The 15,706-nt window shown below is 54.5% G+C and overlaps 1 protein-coding gene across 6 annotated transcripts in view; it reads right to left on the reverse strand.

The window, feature by feature from the left end:
• LOC138511191 (uncharacterized) overlaps window positions 1-15,706 on the reverse strand; it is a 699,527-nt gene that overhangs the window by 364,725 nt on the left and 319,096 nt on the right. For all 6 annotated transcript variants that reach the window (XM_069626707.1, XM_069626706.1, XM_069626705.1 and 3 more), the window contains exon 2: window positions 8,442-8,471. In XM_069626707.1, the coding sequence (XP_069482808.1) occupies window positions 8,442-8,471 (30 nt within the window). The remainder of the gene's footprint in view (window positions 1-8,441; window positions 8,472-15,706) is intronic.

The following is a 15,706-nucleotide window of genomic DNA, read 5'->3' on the forward strand; positions in this document are numbered from 1 at the left end:
CCTGAAGGCCAGGGTTGCTGTACTGTGATCACACGGCGTCAGCCTGCAGGCCAGGGTTGCAATACCATGATCACACGGCATCAGCCTGCAGGCCAGGGTTGCAGTACTGTGATCACACAGCATCAGCCTGTAGGCCAGGGTTGCTGTACCATGATCACACAGCGTCAGCCTGCAGGCCAGGGTTGCAGTACTGTGATCCCATGGCGTCAGCCTGCAGGCTAGGGTTGCTGTACCATGATTACACGGCATCAGCCTGCAGGCCAGGGTTGCAGTACTGTGATCACACGGCGTCAGCCTGCAGGCCAGGGTTGCAGTACCATGATCACATGGCGTCAGCCTGAAGGCCAGGGTTGCTGTACTGTGATCACACGGCGTCACCCTGCAGGACAGGGTTGCTGTACTGTGATCACACGGCGTCAGCCTACAGGCCAGGGTTGCAGAACCGGGATCACATGGCGTCAACCTGCAGGCCAGGGTTGCAGTACCGTGATCACACGGTGTCAGCCTGCAAGCCAGGGTTGCAGTACGGGGATCACACAGTGTCAACCTGCAGGCCAGGGTTGCAGTACTGTGATCACACAGCGTCAGCCTGCAGACCAGGGTTTGAGTACGGGGATCACACAGTGTCAACCTGCAGGCCAGGGTTGCAGTACCGTGATCACACGGCATCAGCCTGCAGGCCAGGGTTGCTGTACTGTGATCACACGGCGTCAGCCTACAGGCCAGGGTTGCAGTACCGGGATCACATGGCGTCAACCTGCAGGCCAGGGTTGCAGTACCGTGATCACACGGTGTCAGCCTGCAAGCCAGAGTTGCAGTACGGGGATCACACAGTGTCAACCTGCAGGCCAGGGTTGCAGTACTGTGATCACACAGCGTCAGCCTGCAGACCAGGGTTTGAGTATGGGGATCACACAGTGTCAACCTGCAGGCCAGGGTTGCAGTACCGTGATCACACGGCATCAGCCTGCAGGCCAGGGTTGCTGTACTGTGATCACACGGCGTCAGCCTACAGGCCAGGGTGGCAGTACCGGGATCACATGGCGTCAGCCTGCAGGCCAGGGTTGCAGTACTGTGATCACACGGCATCAGCCTGAAGGCCAGGGTTGCTGTACTGTGATCACATGGCGTCAGCCTGAAGGCCAGGGTTGCAGTACCGGGATCACATGGCGTCAGCCTGAAGGCCAGGGTTGCTGTACTGTGATCACACGGCGTCAGCCTGCAGGCCAGGGTTGCAGTACCGGGATCACATGGCATCAGCCTGCAGGCCAGGGTTGCAGTACTGTGATCACACAGCGTCAGCCTGCAGGCCAGGGTTGCAGTACTGTGATCACACGGCATCAGCCTGCAGGCCAGGGTTGCTGTACTGTGATCACACGGCGTCAGCCTACAGGCCAGGGTTGCAGTAACAGGATCACACGGCGTCAGCCTGAAGGCCAGGGTTGCTGTACTGTGATCACACGGTGTCAGCCTGCAGGCCAGGGTTGCAGTACTGTGATCACACAGCGTCAGCCTGCAGGCCAGGGTTGCAGTACTGTGATCACATGGCGTCAGCCTGCAGGCCAGGGTTGCAGTACTGTGATCACACAGCATCAGCCTGCAGGCCAGGGTTGCAGTACTGTGATCACACAGCGTCAGCCTGCAGGCCAGGGTTGCAGTACTGTGATCACATGGCGTCAGCCTGCAGGCCAGGGTTGCAGTACTGTGATCACACAGCGTCAGCCTGCAGGCCAGGGTTGCAGTACTGTGATCCCATGGCATCAGCCTGCAACCAGGGTTGCAGTACTGTGATCACACAGCGTCAGCCTGCAGGCCAGGGTTGCAGTACTGTGATCACATGGCGTCAGCCTGCAGGCCAGGGTTGCAGTACTGTGATCACACAGCATCAGCCTGCAGGCCAGGGTTGCAGTACTGTGATCACACAGCATCAGCCTGCAGTCCAGGGTTGCAGTACCGGGATCACATGGCGTCAGCCTGCAGGCCAGGGTTGCAGTACCGGGATCACACGGCGTCAGCCTGCAGGCCAGGGTTGCAATACTGTGATCACATGGCGTCAGCCTGCAGGCCAGGGTTGCAGTACTGTGATCACACGGCATCAGCCTGCAGGCCAGGGTTTCTGTACTGTGATCACACTGCGTCAGCCTGCAGGCCATGGTTGCAGTACCGGGATCACATGGCGTCAGCCTGCAGGCCAGGGTTGCAGTACTGTGATCACACGGCATCAGCCTGAAGGCCAGGGTTGCTGTACTGTGATCACATGGCGTCAGCCTGCAGGCCAGGGTTGCAATACCGGGATCACATGGCGTCAGCCTGCAGGCCAGGGTTGCAGTACCGGGATCACACGGCGTCAGCCTGCAGGCCAGGGTTGCAATACTGTGATCACATGGCGTCAGCCTGCAGGCCAGGGTTGCAGTACTGTGATCACACGGCATCAGCCTGCAGGCCAGGGTTTCTGTACTGTGATCACACTGCGTCAGCCTGCAGGCCATGGTTGCAGTACCGGGATCACATGGCGTCAGCCTGCAGGCCAGGGTTGCAATACCATGATCACACGGCGTCAGCCTGCAGGCCAGGGTTGCAGTACTGTGATCACACGGCATCAGCCTGAAGGCCAGGGTTGCTGTACTGTGATCACATGGCGTCAGCCTGCAGGCCAGGGTTGCAGTTCTGTGGTCACACAGCATCAGCCTGCAGGCCAGGGTTGCACTACTGTGATCACACAGCGTCAGCCTGCAGGCCAGGGTTGCAGTTCTGTGGTCACACAGCATCAGCCTGCAGGCCAGGGTTGCACTACTGTGATCACACAGCGTCAGCCTGCAGGCCAGGGTTGCAGTTCTGTGGTCACACAGCATCAGCCTGCAGGCCAGGGTTGCACTACTGTGATCACACAGCGTCAGCCTGCAGGCCAGGGTTGCAGTACTGTGATCACACAGCGTCAGCCTGCAGGCCAGGGTTGCAGTTCTGTGGTCACACAGCATCAGCCTGCAGGCCAGGGTTGCACTACTGTGATCACACAGCGTCAGCCTGCAGGCCAGGGTTGCTGTACTGTGATCACACGGCATCAGTCTGCGGGCCCAATAAATGAGATAGGAGACAGAATTGCCATTCATGGAGTCTGCTGCCGTTCAAACGCACGTGCCGGCTGAGGCTCCTTTTATTGGGAGGCAGTCATGGCATAGTCATGACATACATCCTTAAAGGGGACAACACCAAAGGAAGGAGGCACCAAATGGCCTGGCCCCTGGATCTTTAACAGCGCGCAGTGACGTCATTAGCTTGTGTCAGGCCAGGGGATTTGTTTAGAGCTGCTGTCTGCCACCAAGGTCTTTTGTGGCATCAGGCGGCAGGCGGTTGCTTCCTCCAGCACCTCCCTTAGAGCGAGCCATTGGTCAGCGACGAGTTCATTGTTGCACCCAGAGAAGGGAAGGGGCAGTACCAGTTGAGGTAACTGGCCACCCTGATGTCCCCAAAGTTGGTGCGCTGTTATTGTGCCACTTAGGCCCGTTGAACTACGGGACCACAGAGGCCCACTATTTTCAAGGGCCTGTAAATGTTTATTGTGCCACCTGCTGTGGTCCGCCCATCGAGTGCAACATAACCGAGATAGGTCCATGAGCTCTTATTGTGTCACAGATGGACCCTTGAGCAAAGTGCGCCATTTTACAAGTAATGAAAACTGAACATGAGTCACTGGAGGTAGGGGAGGATGCTGTAGGCATGGGAGGTAGGAGGAGGATGCTGGAGGCACAGGAGGAAGGGGGAGGATGTTGGAGGCACAGGAGGTAGAGGGAGGATGCTGGAGGCATGGGAGGTAGGGCGAGGATGTTGGAGGCACAGGAGGTAGGGGGAGGATGCTGGAGGCATGGGGTGTAGGGGGAGGATGCTAGAGGCACGGGAGGTAGGGGGAGGATTCTGGAGGCACGGGAGGAAGGGGGAGGATGTTGGAGCACGGGAGGTAGGGGGAGGATGCTGGAGGCATGGGGTGTAGGGGAGGATGCTGGAGGCACGGGAGGTATGTGGACGATGCTGGAGGCATGGGAAGTAGGGGGATGATGTTGGAGGCACAGGAGGTAGGGTGAGGATGCTGGAGGCATGGGGTGTAGGGGGAGGATGTTGGAGGCACTGGAGGTAGGGGGAGAATGCTGGAGGCACGGGAGGTAGGGGAAGGATGCTGGAGGCACGGGAGGAAGGGGGAGGATGTTGGAGGCACAGGAGGTAGGGGGAGGATGCTGGAGGCATGCAGTGTAGGGGAGGATGCTGGAGGCACGGGAGGTATGTGGAGGATGCTGGAGGCATGGGAGGTAGGGGAGGATGCTGTAGACATGGCAGGTAGGGGGGATGCTGGAGGCATGGGAGGTATGTGGAGGATGCTGGAGGCACGGGAGGTAGGGGGAGGATGCTGAAGGCATGGGAGGTGTGTGGAGGATGCTGGAGGCATGGGAGGTATGTGGAGGATGCTGGAGGCACGGGAGGTATGTGGAGGATGCTGGAGGCATGGGAGGTATGTGGAGGATGCTGGAGGCACGGGAGGTAGCGGGAGGATGCTGGAGGCATGGGAGGTATGTGGAGGATGCTGGAGGCATGGGAGATAGGGGAGGATGCTGTAGACATGGCAGGTAGGGGGAGGATGCTGGAGGCATGGGGTGTAGGGGGAGGATGTTGGAGGCACTGGAGGTAGGGGGAGGATGTTGGAGGCACGGGAGGTAGGGGGAGGATGCTGGAGGCACGGGAGGAAGGGGGAGGATTTTGGAGGCACAGGAGGAAGGGTGAGGATGCTGGAGGCAAGTGGTGTAGGAGAGGATGCTGGAGGCACGGGAGGTATGTGGAGGATGCTGGAGTCATGGGAGGTAGGGGAGGATGCTGTAGACATGGCAGGTAGGGGGGATGCTGGAGGCATGGGAGGTATGTGGGGGATGCTGGAGGCACGGGAGGTAGGGGGAGGATGCTGGAGGCATGGGAGGTATGTGGAGGCTGCTGGAGGCATGGAAGGTATGTGGAGGATGCTGGAGGCACGGGAGGTATGTGGAGGATGCTGGAGGCATGGGAGGTATGTGGAGGATGCTGGAGGCATGGGAGGTATGTGGAGGATACTGCAGGCACGGGAGGTAGGGGGAGGATGCTGGAGGCATGGGAGGTATGTGGAGGATGCTAGAGGCATGGGAGGTAGGGGAGGATGCTGTAGACATGGCAGGTAGGGGGGATGCTGGAGGCATGGGAGGTATGTGGAGGATGCTGGAGGCACGGGAGGTAGGGGGAGGATGCTGGAGGCATGGGAGGTATGTGGAGGATGCTGGAGGCACGGGAGGTAGGGGAGGATGCTGGAGGCATGGGAGGTATGTGGAGGATGCTGGAGGCATGGGAGGTAGGGGAGGATGCTGTAGACGTGGCAGGTACGGGGGATGCTGGAGGCATGGAAGGTATGTGGAGGATGCTGGAGGCATGGAAGGTTGGGGGAGGATGCTGCCGGCATGGGAGGTATGTGGAGGATGCTGGAGGCATGGGAGGTATGTGGAGGATGCTGGGGGCACGGGAGGTAGGGGGAGGATGCTGGAGGCATGGGAGGTATGTGGAGGATGCTGGAGGCACGGGAGGTAGGGGGAGGATGCTGGAGGCATGGGAGGTATGTGGAGGATGCTGGAGGCACGGCAGGTAGGGGGAGGATGGTGGAGGCATGGGAGGTATGTGGAGGCTGCTGGAGGCACAGGAGGTAGGGGGAGGATGCTGGATGCTTGGGAGATATGTGGAGGATGCTGGAGGCACGGGAGGTAGGGGAGGATGCTGGAGGCATGGGAGGTTTGTGGAGGATGCTGGAGGCAGGGGAGGTAGGGGGAGGATGCTGGAGGCATGGAAGGTATGTGGAGGATGCTGGAGGCAGGGGAGGTAGGGAGAGGATGCTGGAGGCATGGGAGGTATGTGGAGGATGCTGGAGGCACGGGAGGTAGGGGGAGCATGCTGGAGGCATGGGCGGTATGTGGAGGATGCGGGAGGTAGGGGAGGATGCTGTAGACATGGCAGGTAGGGGGGATGCTGGAGGCATGGGAGGTATGTGGAGGATGCTGGAGGCACGGGAGGTAGGGGGAGGATGCTGGAGGCATGGGAGGTATGTGGAGGATGCTGGAGGCACGGGAGGTAGGGGGAGGATGCTGGAGGCATGGGATGTATGTGGAGGCTGCTGGAGGCACGGGAGGTAGGGGGAGGATGCTGGAGGCATGGGAGGTATGTGGAGTATGCTGGAGGCACGGGAGCTAGGGGGAGGATGCTGGAGGCATGGGAGGTATGTGGAGGATGCTGGAGGCACGGGAGGTAGGGGGAGGATGCTGGAGGCACGGGAGGTAGGGGGGATGCTGGAGGAACACGATGTAGGGGAGGCTGCTGGAGGCAAGGGCGGTAGGGGGAGGATGCTGGTTGCATGAAGGAACAGGGGTTTGCTGACATAATGCTACATGTGCCCTGGCATCCCTTCCAGTGGCAAACATCATGGTGGCAGGGGGCAGCAGGTGCCCGCTTCTAGCGGGTTCCTCTCAGCCATTTATTTTCCCCTCTAACATGAATAATAACTATTTTAAACCCAAAGGCAAGCACCAGAGCTGTGCAACATTATGAACTAGTAGCGCAGATGGGGATAAAACACGGCGAGGGCACCCAGAACACTGCCAGTGCTTGAAATGAAATGAAGACCGTCCCCCCATCAGCTGCTTTGTCTCGAGCTTGCCTCGTATATGAGGGAGAGTATGGCCAGACGTGGGTCCCGCGCCGGCCGCACCTCCCTAAGGAGGCCCAACTAGGCCGGAATGAGTCTGGGCTGCCGCTGTCCATGCAGAGCGGATGAGGCCGAGCAGGTCAGGGATTGGTAGCGGCACCAGACTGATTTGCATATAGTTTGTCCCACGTGGCACCAGACTGATTTGCATATAGTTTGTCCCACGTGGCACCAGACTGATTTGCATATAGTTTGTCCCACGTGGCACAGATGGGCTAAAAACAATGATATGCAGGGTTACCAAGAGCATTGCAAATGATTAAGATGAAATCAAAACCTTCCACCCATCACTTTATTGGTTACCATTTGACACCCAAGCCACGTTGTAGTGTTATTCTTTTCCTGTGAGACTAGTTATTTCTGTGTGTGTGCGTGTGTGTGTGCGCGTGTGTGTGTTGTGTTTGTGTGTGTATTTATTGTATGGTGTGTGCCTGGGAATGGAGGGTAAGGCCAGCCTGGCTGCAGTACCTTCCCGACCCCCCACAGTTCCTCTTGCAGTGCAGGGAGCCCACACCTCATCCTTCATTAGACCACCACACTCGATGCCAGTGTAGCGAAGGATCAAGTGAAAGCAGGAGGTATGGATTGTGGGGGTAGCAGCGCCCCTAGATCCCCTGCATTGCTTTGGGGTACCCTGTGTCCAGGTAGGGGGGCTACTCTTTCATGGCCTTTGAGTATTAGCAATGTGAAGGGCTCCTGCACACGTTTTGCAAAGAGCCTTCTCATTTTGTGTTATGCAATGAAGTTCAAGCGACTGTGTTCTCCTTCTAATGTAATGTAACCATATTTATAGAGCGCAGTCTATAGCCCGAAGGCATCTAGGCGCTGCCCTTGCCACTAATGTTTCTGATCATGGGCCTACATAATAAATTAATGGGTATATTAATTTTTAGGACAGGCAACCCACCCAAGAGCTCCTCGCTCATTATCCAAATCTTTCCCTTTGAGAAATCTTGTATTCAACACACTTAGCCTCGCCTTGTGCAGACCTGAGGCCCCCACCCACTCAGAAGGTGTTCTCCTCCCACTGAACACCTCCAGTGGGGACCCCGGTCATGGTCCCTTGATGGGGCATTAAGAGCACATCACAGCCCTTTAGATAAACTGCTTGAAATGGCAAAGTAGACAGGAGGCCAGAGACTGAGATAGGTGGGGTGCAGTATGAGGAACCGGACACAAGGTACATTGGTGAGTACCGTGCGGCCACCATCAAGTGTTAGGCCGTTTCCATGAGCACAGACCCACATAACTCTGACCTCACAAAGGGGTGAAGAAACATATGTTCAAAGGTTGTTGCAGTGTTCACACAGGTTGCGTGAGAAAGAGGTCAACAGGCAATGGCCACTTATGTACAGAAGGAAAGGGCCTGCAACCATGTGGTCTCCAGATATGCTTTACTACAACTCCCAGCATCCCTAGCCAGCATAATCAACAGCGAGATATCATGGGAATTGTGGTCCAAAATATCTAGCGAGCCAAAGGTTGCAGAGCCCTAGACACAGTGAGATCGGAAAGAGATGTTGTTTGCAGGGTAAAAGGAAGGGGGCCGTAAGTGAAGGAGCAAAGCACCATGGGAGGGAAAGAGACACATGCGTGTGGGTAGGACAGGAGGCAATAGAGGGTAACAGAGAACACATTTCTGGCCTGGAATCCAGGTTTCTTCAGAAGCAGGCGCGGTTACCTCCATAGGTCCAGTGATGAGAAGGGGAACCTACAGAGAGGAAACACAAGAGAAAAAAGACGATTATTTCCAAGGACTTCCATAAAGGCGGAAGCGAGAGCGCTGAAGCGGTTTCCCTCGCAGTGTCTGTCATCTGCAGAGCATCTCATCCCTCCCCCATCTCTGCAAAAGTTCCATCGGTCCCAGTAACCTTATGTGTTTTGGGAAACACATGCAATCTATAAGACAGCACATTAAAGCCAATCAATACATTATAATCATTAATAAAGTGCCAATCATGTATACCACCCCTTATGGACAATGCCTGCCTCAGAAACATACCCACAGAAAAACAAGGAAAAATGGCCGGAAGCAATAGGAGGATGTCCTTTTTGTGACAGAGGTCTACATGCATTCGCGCTGATAATGAGGCCCCGTATCTTTCCAGGAAACTGTGTCATAATGAGCATTTCTTTCTCCAAACTTTCAAACCTAAATTGTGGAAGCAGGGCTCCCTAGCTGACTAGATCAGGCGTTATCAACATCTGGTATTCCAGGTGTTTGGACTACAACTTCCATCAGCCCTATCCAGGATAGACAATGTATTTATTTTAATTTATTTAGTTGTTTTTTTATAACCCGGCTAATACCATCCCAAGCTTGGCCTTTAAGCGTGGATCCGAGATTCGAACCTCTGTTGTTCTGCGTTGTCTTGCTTCCAAGACGAACGCGTTGCCCCTGTGCTAGCCTCCCTTCAGAATGGTGAGAGAGGATGGGAGTCGAAGTCCATGCCCAATGGACAGGTAGACTTTCACAATGGAACACCTCACATTGGTTTTGAGTGGGAATTCAGTAGCGGGGCAACCCCTTCGGGCTAAGGGGCGACAATAACGGGCAACCCCTTCGGGCTTATGTCAACCCCTAATGACATAAAGGGCGACAATAACGGGCTATTTGTAAGAAGGCCACTGGAAGGAGTGTTAGCTTCTCGGTGAAGTGGTCGTCAACCCATAGCAAGCCGATTAACAACCTGACTGCATCCTTTTATGTGTAATATTTTATGGAAATAGAAATAATCCAAAGAAACCAATATGTTATTAGAGTCTTTGTACCTAAATATAGTACCTGATAAGTTTGGCCGTAGTGCTAAAACATCTGCTATTTTAGAATACCGGATGTCACACCGCTCTTTTAGACTGAGTGTCAGTACGAAACTCCTCTTTCACGCCAGCTTTTGTGAGAAGGTTAGTACCCCTCATAACAACATTGCCACATGCAGTAAAATAAAATCCCAATGCTATGCGACTCCAAAAGGGGAATGACTCGGAATCATGCAGAAATGAGAGGCCCTTAGAAGCGTCCAGGAAGAAATCAGCACAATTCAAATACCTGAATGTGATCAGCACACTGTTAATTACCTCGTATAGTATTTTGGTCGGGCCCAGCCATCCACCCCTTCGGGGCATTATTGGGTGCTTGTGCTAAAAAGGAGAAAGTACTCATTCAAATGATGGCAACATTTATATAAGAAGGAATTGGGTTGATTCTGAAACATGTTCTTTTTGGGTGGGGACATCTGTAAAAACTAAAATGGGGGAGAAGGGCATCCATACCCTCTGCGCCCATCAGAGCCACACCTGACAAGGCAATGTTGTTGGTTTCTGTCATGCAATGTACTCTTTTCCATTACCAATCCGCATGGTAGCTTGGGGTTAGAATGCCCAGGAATAGTCTACACCAGAGGCGCCAAACGGGAAGGTCTATGGGCCTCGTTCCGAGTTTGGTGGTAATTCAGGGGAAATCTGCCGAATTACCAACAATCTCGATTGCCGTTACCATCTCTTGTGTTAATCTCGGGGTTAATCTCCATTTTTGGACTCCATAAAACACCATGGGGATTTTGGAGAATTACCAGCTGTGGTAATTCTGGTAATTTTGACGGTAAGGTAGAGGATTTGCCACCAAATTACTGCTGTTTTTACCCTGACGGCCACACTTGTAATGAGGCCCTGTATCTTTTCAGGAAATTGCGTGCCAGCACATTATTATGACGCCCATTTCTCCAAACTTTCATGCACTGGTATTTATCAGGGCAAGGGTGAAAGTGATTCTTCTAAAGCTATTCACAGGCCATGCATTCTGTAACAGGCGAGTGTGCAGCAAGCTATGCATCCACCTACATCGCAGGCCATGCATTCCGTAACAGGCGAGTGTGCACCAAGCTATGCATCCACCTACATCGCAGGCCATGCATTCCGTAACAGGCGAGTGTGCACCAAGCTATGCATCCACCTACATCACAGGCCATGCATTCCGTAACAGGCGAGTGTGCACCAAGCTATGCATCCACCTACATCACAGGCCATGCATTCCGTAACAGGCGAGTGTGCACCAAGCTATGCATCCACCTACATCACAGGCCATGCATTCCGAAACAGGCGAGTGTGCACCAAGCTATGCATCCACCTACATCACAGGCCATGCATTCCATAAACGGCGAGTGTGCACCAAGCTATGCATCCACCTACTTCACAGGCCATGCATTCCGTAACAGGCGAGTGTGCACCAAGCTATGCATCCACCTACATCACAGGCCATGCATTCCGTAACAGGCGAGTGTGCACAAAGCTATGCATCCACCTACATCACAGGCCATGCATTCCGTAACAGGCGAGTGTGCACCAAGCTATGCACCCACCTACATCACAGGCCATGCATTCCGTAACAGGCGAGTGTGCACCAAGCTATGCATCCACCTACATCACAGGCCATGCATTCCGTAACAGGCGAGTGTGCACCAAGCTATGCATCCACCTACATCACAGGCCATGCATTCCGTAACAGGCGAGTGTGCACCAAGCTATGCATCCACCTACATCACAGGCCATGCATTCCGTAACAGGCGAGTGTGCACCAAGCTATGCATCCACCTACATCACAGGCCATGCATTCCGTAACAGGCGAGTGTGCACCAAGCTATGCATCCACCTACATCACAGGCCATGCATTCCGTAACAGGCGTGTGTGCACCAAGCTATGCATCCACCTACACCACAGGCCATGCATTCCGTAACAGGCGAGTGTGCACAAAGCTATGCATCCACCTACACCACAGGCCATGCATTCCGTAACAGGCGAGTGTGCACAAAGCTATGCATCCACCTACACCACAGGCCATGCATTCCGTAACAGGCGAGTGTGCACCAAGCTATGCATCCACCTAAATCACAGGCCATGCATTCCGTAACAGGCGAGTGTGCACCAAGCTATGCATCCACCTACATCACAGGCCATGCATTCCGTAACAGGCGAGTGTGCACCAAGCTATGCATCCACCTACATCACAGGCCATGCATTCCGTAACAGGCGAGTGTGCACCAAGCTATGCATCCACCTACATCACAGGCCATGCATTCCGTAACAGGCGAGTGTGCACCAAGCTATGCATCCACCTACATCACAGGCCATGCATTCCATAACAGGCAAGTGTGCACCAAGCTATGCATCCACCTACATCACAGGCCATGCATTCCGTAACAGGCGAGTGTGCAGCAAGCTATGCATCCACCTACATCACAGGCCATGCATTCCGTAACAGGCGAGTGTGCACCAAGCTATGCATCCACCTACATCACAGGCCATGCATTCCATAACAGGCGAGTTTGCACCAAGCTATGCATCCACCTACATCACAGGCCATGCATTCCGTAACAGGCGCGTGTGCACCAAGCTATGCAACCACCTACATCACAGGCCATGCATTCCGTAACAGGCGAGTGTGCACCAAGCTATGCATCCACCTACATCACAGGCCATGCATTCCGTAACAGGCGAGTGTGCACCAAGCTATGCATCCACCTACATCACAGGCCATGCATTCCGTAACAGGCGAGTGTGCACCAAGCTATGCATCCACCTACATCACAGGCCATGCATTCCGTAACAGGCGAGTGTGCACCAAGCTATGCATACACCTACATCACAGGCCATGCATTCCGTAACAGGCGAGAGTGCACCAAGCTATGCATCCACCTACATCACAGGCCATGCATTCCGTAACAGGCGAGTGTGCACCAAGCTATGCATCCACCTACATCACAGGCCATGCATTCCGTAACAGGCGAGTGTGCACCAAGCTATGCATCCACCTACATCACAGGCCATGCATTCCGTAACAGGCGAGTGTGCACCAAGCTATGCATCCACCTACATCACAGGCCATGCATTCCGTAACAGGCGAGTGTGCACCAAGCTATGCATCCACCTACATCACAGGCCATGCATTCCGTAACCGGCGAGTGTGCACCAAGCTATGCATCCACCTACATCACAGGCCATGCATTCCGTAACAGGCGAGTGTGCACCAAGCTATGCATCCACCTACATCACAGGCCATGCATTCCGTAACAGGCGAGTGTGCACCAAGCTATGCATCCACCTACATCACAGGCCATGCATTCCGTAACAGGCGAGTGTGCACCAAGCTATGCATCCACCTACATCACAGGCCATGCATTCCGTAACAGGCGCGTGTGCACCAAGCTATGCATCCACCTACATCACAGGCCATGCATTCTGTAACAGGCGAGTGTGCACCAAGCTATGCATCCACCTACATCACAGGCCATGCATTCCGTAACAGGCGAGTGTGCACCAAGCTATGCATCCACCTACATCACAGGCCATGCATTCCGTAACAGGCGAGTGTGCACCAAGCTATGCATCCACCTACATCACAGGCCATGCATTCCGTAACAGGCGAGTGTGCACCAAGCTATGCATCCACCTACATCACAGGCCATGCATTCCGTAACAGGCGAGTGTGCACCAAGCTATGCATCCACCTACATCACAGGCCATGCATTCCGTAACAGGCGAGTGTGCACCAAGCTATGCATCCACCTACATCACAGGCCATGCATTCCGTAACAGGCGAGTGTGCACCAAGCTATGCATCCACCTACATCACAGGCCATGCATTCCGTAACAGGCGAGTGTGCACCAAGCTATGCATCCACCTACATCACAGGCCATGCATTCCGTAACAGGCGAGTGTGCACCAAGCTATGCATCCACCTACATCACAGGCCATGCATTCCGTAACAGGCGAGTGTGCACCAAGCTATGCATCCACCTACATCACAGGCCATGCATTCCGTAACAGGCGAGTGTGCACCAAGCTATGCATCCACCTACATCACAGGCCATGCATTCCGTAACAGGCGAGTGTGCACCAAGCTATGCATCCACCTACATCACAGGCCATGCATTCCGTAACAGGCGAGTGTGCACCAAGCTATGCATCCACCTACATCACAGGCCATGCATTCCGTAACAGGCGAGTGTGCACCAAGCTATGCATCCACCTACATCACAGGCCATGCATTCCGTAACAGGCGAGTGTGCACCAAGCTATGCATCCACCTACATCACAGGCCATGCATTCAGTAACAGGCGAGTGTGCACCAAGCTATGCATCCACCTACATCACAGGCCATGCATTCAGTAACAGGCGAGTGTGCACCAAGCTATGCATCCACCTACATCACAGGCCATGCATTCTGTAACAGGCGCGTGTGCACCAAGCTATGCATCCACCTACATCACAGGCCATGCATTCAGTAACAGGCGAGTGTGCACCAAGCTATGCATCCACCTACATCACAGGCCATGCATTCAGTAACAGGCGAGTGTGCACCAAGCTATGCATCCACCTACATCACAGGCCATGCATTCCGTAACAGGCGAGTGTGCACCAAGCTATGCATCCACCTACATCACAGGCCATGCATTCCGTAACAGGCGAGTGTGCACCAAGCTATGCATCCACCTACATCACAGGCCATGCATTCCGTAACAGGCGAGTGTGCACCAAGCTATGCATCCACCTACATCACAGGCCATGCATTCCGTAACAGGCGAGTGTGCACCAAGCTGTGCATCCACCTACATCACAGGCCATGCATTCCGTAACAGGCGAGTGTGCACCAAGCTGTGCATCCACCTACATCACAGGCCATGCATTCCGTAACAGGCGAGTGTGCACCAAGCTGTGCATCCATCTACATCGCAGGCCATGCATTCCGTAACAGGCGAGTGTGCACCAAGCTGTGCATCCACCTACATCGCAGGCCATGCATTCCGTAACAGGCGAGTGTGCAGCAAGCTGTGCATCCACCTACATCGCAGGCCATGCATTCTGTAACAGGCGAGTTTGCAGCAAGCTGTGCATCCACCTACATCGCAGGCCATGCATTCTGTAACAGGCGAGTGTGCACCAAGCTGTGCATCCACCTACATCGCAGGCCATGCATTCTGTAACAGGCGAGTGTGCACCAAGCTGTGCACCCACCTACATCGCAGGCCATGCATTCTGTAACAGGCGAGTGTGCACCAAGCTGTGCACCCACCTACATCGCAGGCCATGCATTCTGTAACAGGCGAGTGTGCACCAAGCTGTGCATCCACCTACATCGCAGGCCATGCATTCTGTAACAGGCGAGTGTGCACCAAGCTATGCATCCACCTACATCGCAGGCCATGCATTCTGTAACAGGCGAGTGTGCACCAAGCTATGCATCCACCTACATCGCAGGCCATGCATTCTGTAACAGGCGAGTGTGCACCAAGCTTTGCATCCACCTACATCGCAGGCCATGCATTCTGTAACAGGCGAGTGTGCACCAAGCCATGAATCCACCTACATCGCAGGCCATGCATTCTGTAACAGGCGAGTGTGCACCAAGCCATGCATCCACCTACATCGCAGGCCATGCATTCTGTAACAGGCGCGTGTGCACCAAGCCATGCATCCACCTACATCACAGGCTATGCATTCTGTAACAGGCGAGTGTGCACCAAGCCATGCATCCACCTACATCACAGGCCATGCATTCTGTAACAGGCGAGTGTGCACCAAGCTATGCATCCACCTACATCACAGGCCATGCATTCTGTAACAGGCGAGTGTGCACCAAGCTATGCATCCACCTACATCACAGGCCATGCATTCTGTAACAGGCGAGTGTGCACCAAGCTATGCATCCACCTACATCACAGGCCATCCATTCTGTAACAGGCGCGTGTGCACCAAGCTATGCATCCACCTACATCACAGGCCATGCATTCTGTAACAGGCGAGTGTGCACCAAGCTATGCATCCACCTACATCACAGGCCATGCATTCTGTAACAGGCGAGTGTGCACCAAGCTATGCATCCACCTACATCACAGGCCACGCATTCTGTAACAGGCGAGTGTGCACCAAGCTATGCATCCACCTACAT

The sequence above is a fragment of the Ambystoma mexicanum genome, chromosome 6p, assembly GCF_040938575.1.
Source record: "Ambystoma mexicanum isolate Mex_15411 chromosome 6p, UKY_AmexF1_1, whole genome shotgun sequence".
Lineage (NCBI taxonomy): Eukaryota > Metazoa > Chordata > Amphibia > Caudata > Ambystomatidae > Ambystoma > Ambystoma mexicanum.